The 7,506-nt window shown below is 48.5% G+C and overlaps 1 protein-coding gene across 2 annotated transcripts in view; it reads left to right on the top strand.

Annotated features, from left to right (window-relative positions):
* Mylk3 (myosin light chain kinase 3) overlaps positions 1-7,506 on the top strand; it is a 55,542-nt gene continuing 48,036 nt past the window's right edge. The window contains exon 1 of one of the 2 annotated variants that reach the window (XM_075976770.1): positions 1-157. In XM_075976770.1, the coding sequence (XP_075832885.1) occupies positions 131-157 (27 nt within the window). In that variant the 5' untranslated portion in view covers positions 1-130. Of the gene's footprint in view, positions 158-5,420; positions 5,540-7,506 lie in introns of those variants that run through there. The other variant, XM_075976769.1, reaches the window with a different exon arrangement.

The raw sequence follows: 7,506 nt of genomic DNA, 5'->3' as shown, positions 1-7,506 counted from the left end.
GACGGCTTCTTCAGATCTTCACGAGCTGCCTACTTGCCCAGGTCTAAGGGCATCTGCCTGGAAGATGGCGATATTTGACATCTTACTGGAGACTTAGGGAAACAATGTCTCCCACTGGCCACTTGGGATCATGGATGAAGGCGCCTCTCGAGCTCAGGTGATAAATTTACGGTGTGTTTGTGTTTTCAGCAGTGTGTCGGGCGCTTGCAAACTCTCCTGAAAATGCTTTTAGAGTTTGGTTTTTCTAAACAGCAATAGAAAATGAACAGCTGCTGGACTTGGATGCATGTATTTGGTTTTAGTCTGACCAGGTCTGGGGAAATTACACATGTAATTTAGAGATCATAGTGCGATTTTCAAACATGTTGCCCTGATTAATAATTCAGACGCTTAATGCATTTGAGAATGTTGCAGCTGGTGACTGTTCCCAAACACTCACTAACTTTGCTTTACAAACATGTCCCAAGTTGATTCTACTTTGTAGATTATGAATTGTGCGTAAAGTTAAGAACCTGTCTTCCTAAGCTGACTGGGAGTCTATTAAGACAACAAACCAAACAAAAACAGCACAACTGGTATCATGGCTCATGCCTGCAATACCAGCACTTGGAAAACTGAGGCAGGAGGATTGCTGTGTGTTTGAAGTTAACCTGGGCCACATAGTGAGTTCTAGGCTAGCTTAGGCTATAGAGTGGCTAAAAAAAATAAAAAAGTACCAACCGAAAAACAAAAATTGTTGCTTTGTCTCCCATGATTTGCTACCTTTGAAGAGTTTGGTTCAGCTGTGACCCAACAGTTGAGCTCACTTGTGATTCTCCTGCATCACAGAGGTGGCTCTGTGTCAGGCTCTCTTGATCACTTCCGTCCATTTCCCCAGGGACCTTATCATGGCACTTCCCACCTCAAGAAAGTCCGTTGCTGGTTGTCTCCCTCACTATTTCAGTCCGAATATTTCTCATCACTTTTCAGTTCATCCTGCTGGATCTCCTGAGCTTTCCCTGGCCCCTTGAAGGATGAGAGATAGAAGGGGCCAAGCAAAGGCAATTTAGTGAATACAGAGGTAACAAAACTCCAAGAAGAGCCTAGGTCCCTTATAGCTCTCATCTTTCAAGGCTCAAGTTAAAGTTTGTTTTCTCCAGAACATTCCCCTGCCCCCAATTCTTTTGTCTCCTCTTTCACAGTGGCACTCTGGCTAAGCATCCAGAAAGATGGTTGTGGGAGTCCCGCCATCCGCCATGCCATTTGGTCTCCTGACTCTGGCTGACCCTTTGGTTCCTGTTCTGCTTGCTTTCTGAACCCATCCTCACTCCCTCCCTCACATGGCAGGGCTTCATGGGGGTCTGTCAGTCATCCAACCCCAGACCTGCTTGGTGTGTTCATGTCCTTGTCTCCTTTCCCTGTTCTTAAGGTCATTAGGACAAGCCAGGAGCCTCTTCTATGTTCCCTCAGGTCCCTCAGATCACACACACTGGTCCAGGAAAAGAGGAGAGGTGAGATGCAGGGAAAGAGCGTAAACAGGGGAAGATAAAATTCCTTTCATCAGATACAGACAGGCAGGAAATACTTGCGTATTGTACAGTTTTATTCCATCACACTTATGCCCTTTGTATGTATCTGTGAATGGCTGTGAGGGTTAATTTTGATCATCAGATTCACACACCTGACAGAAAAGAACCTGAACTGAGAAACTGACTCCATCAGATTGGCTCGTTGGCGTTTTCGTGGTGGTAGCGTTTTGCTTACTAAGTAATGAAGTAGGGTTCAGTTCACTGTGGGCGGTGCCACCCCTCAGTAGGTGGACAGGGCCTACATAGGACAAGCAATGGAACAAGCCCTGGGAGCCAATGTGAAGTGTTTCCCGCCTGAGTTGCCTCCTCTTCCTTCAGTGATGACTACAGTCTGTAAGCAGAGACAAACCCTTTATTCCCAGGGGCCAGCTTTGGCCATGCTGTTTATGACTACACAAAGGAGACCAGGGCAGAGATAGGCCACCTAGAGTCTGTGGTTGCTGTAAGGGATGCTTCATTTTGAGGGCGGATTGTGGATGTGTTTGAAGATTTGGGCTGAAAGAGCCATTGCTCCCTCAGGACGTAATGAAGTGTCCTGGGACTTGAGGGAAGACACCGAGAGCAAGGCAAACAATGGAAGCCTGGCTTATGAAGTCTCAGAGGGAAGCCTGAAAGTCCCTTACAGCATCTATCAGGGCCGTTTGTGAGAGAATCTGTGGTGTCTGGTCCTTTGGGGCTGAAGAGTGAGGTGTGACGAGCAGCACGGAAGCGAGGCTGGAACAATTGAGGCTGGCGAGCTAGGCCTGAAATGCCAGCTGTGATAGACAGGAGACCGGAGTCGCTGAGGTGAACTCTTCCAGCAAGTGTCGGGTCAGAAGCTGTGCTGCAGAGGGGGCCAGGGCTGCCTTTCAAGCAAGTAACCAAACTCGATAATGTGAGGTCTCCCACATGGGACTTCAAGGCGCTGAAGGGGACATGGAGAGCAGCTGAGACTTAGCACCATGTGGCAGGGTCCCTGGAGACAGCCAAGACACCATTGTTGAAAGTGCTGCTTTGATTGCAGAGGAGACATCAGAATAGAGAGAGGCAGGGACATCCACCAAAGACAGCCACAAGCAGGGAGTAGAGTCAGCTTGATTGCAGATATGTGGGACTCTCCAAGTCCTTGGATTCCAGAGGATCATGAGTCCCAGACACTGGACACGTTTTACCCTGTTGGGGTTGGTTTTGCTTTGATCTGATTGTAACTATGCCTTGGTTCGGCCCTTCAGGGATATAAAAGTATATAACTTACTTTGAATTTTACAGGCACCCACAGTTAGGAGAATTAGTTGAGACTTTTGATACGGTGCTTTTTATATTGTGATATCAATACGAGAGCTTGGGGACGCGGCAAGGTTGTGTGTGATTCAACAGTGACGTGTTTGTGTGTCAAGTTGGTGACGGGTGGACTTGTGATGGCTGGCCTCCCCTTGGTTCTCAGCTTGACGCACCTGGGAAGAGGGTACCCCTCAGACTGGCCTGTGGTCACGGCTATGGAACATCTTATTCTTGCTGGCTGGTGCAGGAGGGCCCGGTCCACTCTGGGGCAGATGGGTCTGGGTTGTTTAAGAAACGTAGCTGAGCAGGCCGAGGAAGCAGAACAATAAGCAGTTCCTTCACTGGTTTCGGCTCCTAGCTCTTGTCTTGGTTTCCTTCAGAGATGTACTGTAAGCTGTAAGCTGAAACACACCCTTTCTTGTTCAGGTTGCGTTTGGTCAGTGTTCTATCACCCTTTATCCATTGTTCTGCGATGCGGCCTTTACCACCATCCACACTTCTGGGGTTTCTTGTGGCACAAGGAGAACTCTGAGCTCACAAGTAAATGCAGCCAGGGAGCCTAAATAAGATTGCAGTTAAAATCATCTAATATCAAAGGTCTGCAAGTTCTTCTCTGAGCAGGATTAGTCCTAGCAGATGAGTGGAGGTTTTCAAGCAATGTGTGTGTGTGTGTGTGGCGGGGGGGGGGGTACAGAGGTCTACAGAAGCTCTTCCTTCTATACGACTTCGGGGGTGTAGAGGCCCAGCTCCCCACGTCTTCAAGAGTCAGAGATCCCAATCCCTCCTCCTCAGACGAACGGCCAGAGTGAGGCACATATGAAAACACGCCACGGACGGGAGCTTCCTTACGGCGAGAGCCGGCAGAAGGATAGCCCAGGCATCTGCCAGCATGGAGCCGGTCGGCCTGGCTCTCACTTGTGAACTTATTTGGGTTTTCTGAATTGGCAGTTGGCGAATACAGCCCCCTGGAGACAAATGCAGGTTCCAGTCAGACAACGGGAGGTTTCAGACTGCTATATGACTGCCTACATTTAAACTGAAGTTCTTCTGTGTACTTTGGAAATTTCTCGAGTTTTGCAAGCCTGAGTTTGTCTTTAAAAATGAAGATAACAGCTCCTACCTCCTACACTTGTTGGGAAGGCAAATAAGGTAATTTATATAGAGATGTTACACCAATACCAGCCCCTTAAGTGCACTTGCTCTCCAATAAACAATGAATAAGTAGATAAATGATTTAACTATTCATTTGGATTTAGTTCCTGGTGGTGCTTTTCGGTTTTCTTCCAGTGTCCAGCTAATTCCCTCTGCCCTTGCTGAGACAGGGAAGCTATCCAGCTGGGGATTCAGGGAGGGAAGAAATGAAACAAAAGGGCTTTAACCAGGGCTAAGATGGCTGAGCTCAGAAAACCGAGGCAAATCTACCAGCAGCACCGGGCTGGAGGGAACCACTACACCCAGGCGAGGCTTCAGCACAGTTGTTCCTCCCACTCTGCCTCTTCAGAGGAGCCAGCCTGGCTTGGGGCTTGGTTCCAGGCAGTTTCTGGATTCATCCTGTCAGGATACGGGGCTGCTTCGATCCTCTATCTGGGGTCACTATGACAAGACAAGTTAGAGACATTTTTTTTGTGTGTGAAAGAATTAGCAACCAATCTTGGTATCTGGGGGTCCCTGCATTTCAGCCCCTTCCTTACGTCCTCAAATGACTGTTAGAACTGAGCCTGAGGGACACAGGCCAATCGGACCCTCTAGCTGCCTCTGAGGTCTCTTAACTCACAGAACTGGTGGGGAGTTCCATGATCTCTCTAAGGGCTTCGTTTAGTCATCCAGTTCTGTCTTCGCCAATCACCTGCTGTGTATCTACAGAAACATTCTTCCCCTCTCTGGTCCTTAGATTTCCCATCTGAAAATCAAGGGAGATTATAGCCCCGTCTGAAATTTCTCTTGCCTCCCAGGGTATTCTGGGAAAGATCTGACTCTGGCACATCGTTGAGCACAAGTCCTGTGTCGCGACCTTCTCCTGGCTGCATTGTGCCTGAGTTCTTATGGAATCTACACGTAGTTATGGCTTCCTGAGTCCTTTCATTTGGGAAGGTAATTGTCGGATCCTCCTAGCCCAGAGGTAATCAATTAGGCTCCCAGCCAGAGTGTGAGCAGCCCCGTAGAAGAAAATTAGGGCTTCTGACCTCTTCTGGTGCTGGGTGGGACTTCTCTGACCTGAAAGGCTCAAGACAGGAATTCCCAGTTCATCTAGGCCTGTACCAGATCCTGAACAGAGTGTTTCAAGCCAGCTTAGCCCCAGGACTCCCCTACCTTCACTCCACCCTCTTTGGACTACGCGATGTTTGTTTCACAATTAGACAGCTTGCTAAGTGATGCAGGAAGTAGGCCCCCCTGGGAAGGCAGATACAGCCCAGCAAAGCAGATAACCAAGTGAAGCCTCTGGAAGCTTCTGGGGCCTGGACAGGGTCAAAGATAAGTGGAAATACCAGGCTTATCACTAAGCCTGAGCTCTTCCAGAGAAGCCAACCCAGCCAACCAGCCCACCTCATTCCCAGGGCTCTGTATAGTTGGGCAACATCTATCTCCAGGCAAAGTAAACACGACTTGGCCACTGTGGCCACAGGATGGGAACTCTGTGCCCTGTCCCAGCACTGTGCAGGCCTGGCACCAGAGGCCAGCAGCGGGCATCAGATTACACCCAGATATTTGCGGTAAGGGTGGCGTCAAGCCATGGTGCTTTGAAGTTAGAGCCTGAGAAACAATTGGTAAGGTCGCAGGACTAAAGAAGACAATGACGATTGTTCCCGAGGCTTAGGTCCTCTTGGATAAAGAAATGTAGTCAATAGAAAATTTTGATTGATGGGTATAGTCTGTGGATAGCCATCTTGGGCGTCCCTAAAAGGACAGCAATGTCAAGCGGTAACTAACCCTCCAGTGGGCGCTGGACTCTGGATTTCTGGGACCGATTTCCGTTTGCTTTCCTTTCTTAACTAAGTTTGGTTCCACAGAGAGTGTGTGTGTGTCTTCCAAGCTTCCAAGCATGTCGTCTAATGCTGCATGCGGAGGGTGCAGAGAGGTCCAGGGCAGACTGACCGGAGAGGGCGGAAATGTGTTCCCTGCTTGTACCCATAGCTGCCTTACTGGGCTGACAGCTCCGCGGGGAAGGTGGGGACGGCAGTCTTAATCTCTACCTGTGCTAGACACTGTGCAGGCGCTGGGCTGTCTTTCCCGGTCAATCGCAAGCCTCTGGTGAGGAGGAGGGATGCCGCAGGCAGCAGTCCCTATGGCACTACTCTCTGAGCGTCTGCTTCTGGTTCTAGAAAACATCTCTTGATACTTGGTTTGTTAGAGTAGGACCTGCCCCTCTCATAGCAATACACAATATTGTTATGAACGTACAAAAAGGAGGGGTGCTTTGTGTTCTGTTTCTTAGACGTGTGCCTTGAGTTCTCTGTAACAGACCTCTTTTTCCCACAGACAACGATGGAAAATTTTCAGTTGTTTTTGTTTGTTTGTTTTTGTTGCTGTTTTGTTTTGTTTGGTTTTGGTTTTTCGAGACAGGGTTTCTCTGTGTAGCCCTAGCTATCCTAGAACTTGCTTTGTAGACCAGGCTGGCCTCAGGCTCATAAATACCCACCTGCTTCTGCCTCCGGAGTGCTGGGATTAAAGGCGTGGGCCACCACACTCGACTCAGCTCTTTTCCCATACGTGTTTGCTGTTAGTTCCGTCGCTGGACTTCCTTAGCTAAATCGACCTGGACCTTTCTCGCTCAGGCTTCCAAGCTCATCCTAATCTTGCCACATTTCTGTTTCTGCATACTCAAGTGTTTGCTTCCTTAGGGCTGTATATATTCATCGCTAAATCAATGACTGGACTCTAACATCCTTCTTTCTTGTAAGACATTTCTGGGGTTTTTGTTTCTGTTTGTCATGCCTGCCAACCGTCAGGCAACCTGCTGAAGGCTTCCACTGTGTCAATCACTGATAAACCTTGTAAGGTTCCGCATTTCCCTGGTAACATGATATACACATTTAGTTACCTTTCTTATGTCACAGAATGAGCAAGAAGGGCAGGCTCAGAAGTTAGGTAACCCTTGGCCACCGTTCTAGATAATAATAGAGAGAGAGAGAAGCAGGAGTTAAATCTAATCATTCTGACTCTCAGGCCCCAAGCTCTTAACATTTCTCAGATATTTTAGGACTGGGAGTGTAGCTCAGAGGTACAACGCTTGCCTAGCATATGAACATCACTCCTCCAACCCCTAACAACAACGAAACAAAAAAACAGTGTGTGTGTGTGGGCGGGAGAGACACGTTGCTGCATTTTGAGACAAGGGTTCACAATCTCATGTAGCTCGGGGTGGCTTCAAGCTTGAACTGTTGACCCTTCTGCTTCTACTTCCCAAGTGCTAGGATCACAGGCATGGGCTACCACACTTAGCTAACTATTTTACAGACTGTTCCCCCCTCCCTTAGAATCATCCCTCGGGAGAATTCTTCATTCTCCTGCTTCAACATCGAGACTGTGTTGAAACTTTTTCCCCCTGCTTTGACTGGAGTTCAGCTTTAAAGCAGCTCCCCTGGGGAGGGCGCAGGGAGGAAAGGAAACTAAAGTGTCTGTGTTTCTACATCTTTGCGAGCTCTAGAATTCTCTGGCAAGGGTGCATTGTCGTCAAAGT

This window comes from Microtus pennsylvanicus, chromosome 6, assembly GCF_037038515.1.
Source record: "Microtus pennsylvanicus isolate mMicPen1 chromosome 6, mMicPen1.hap1, whole genome shotgun sequence".
NCBI classification, from domain to species: domain Eukaryota; kingdom Metazoa; phylum Chordata; class Mammalia; order Rodentia; family Cricetidae; genus Microtus; species Microtus pennsylvanicus.
Note: the sequence above shows the minus strand (reverse complement) of the source record. Positions and strands in the feature narration are given on the sequence as shown.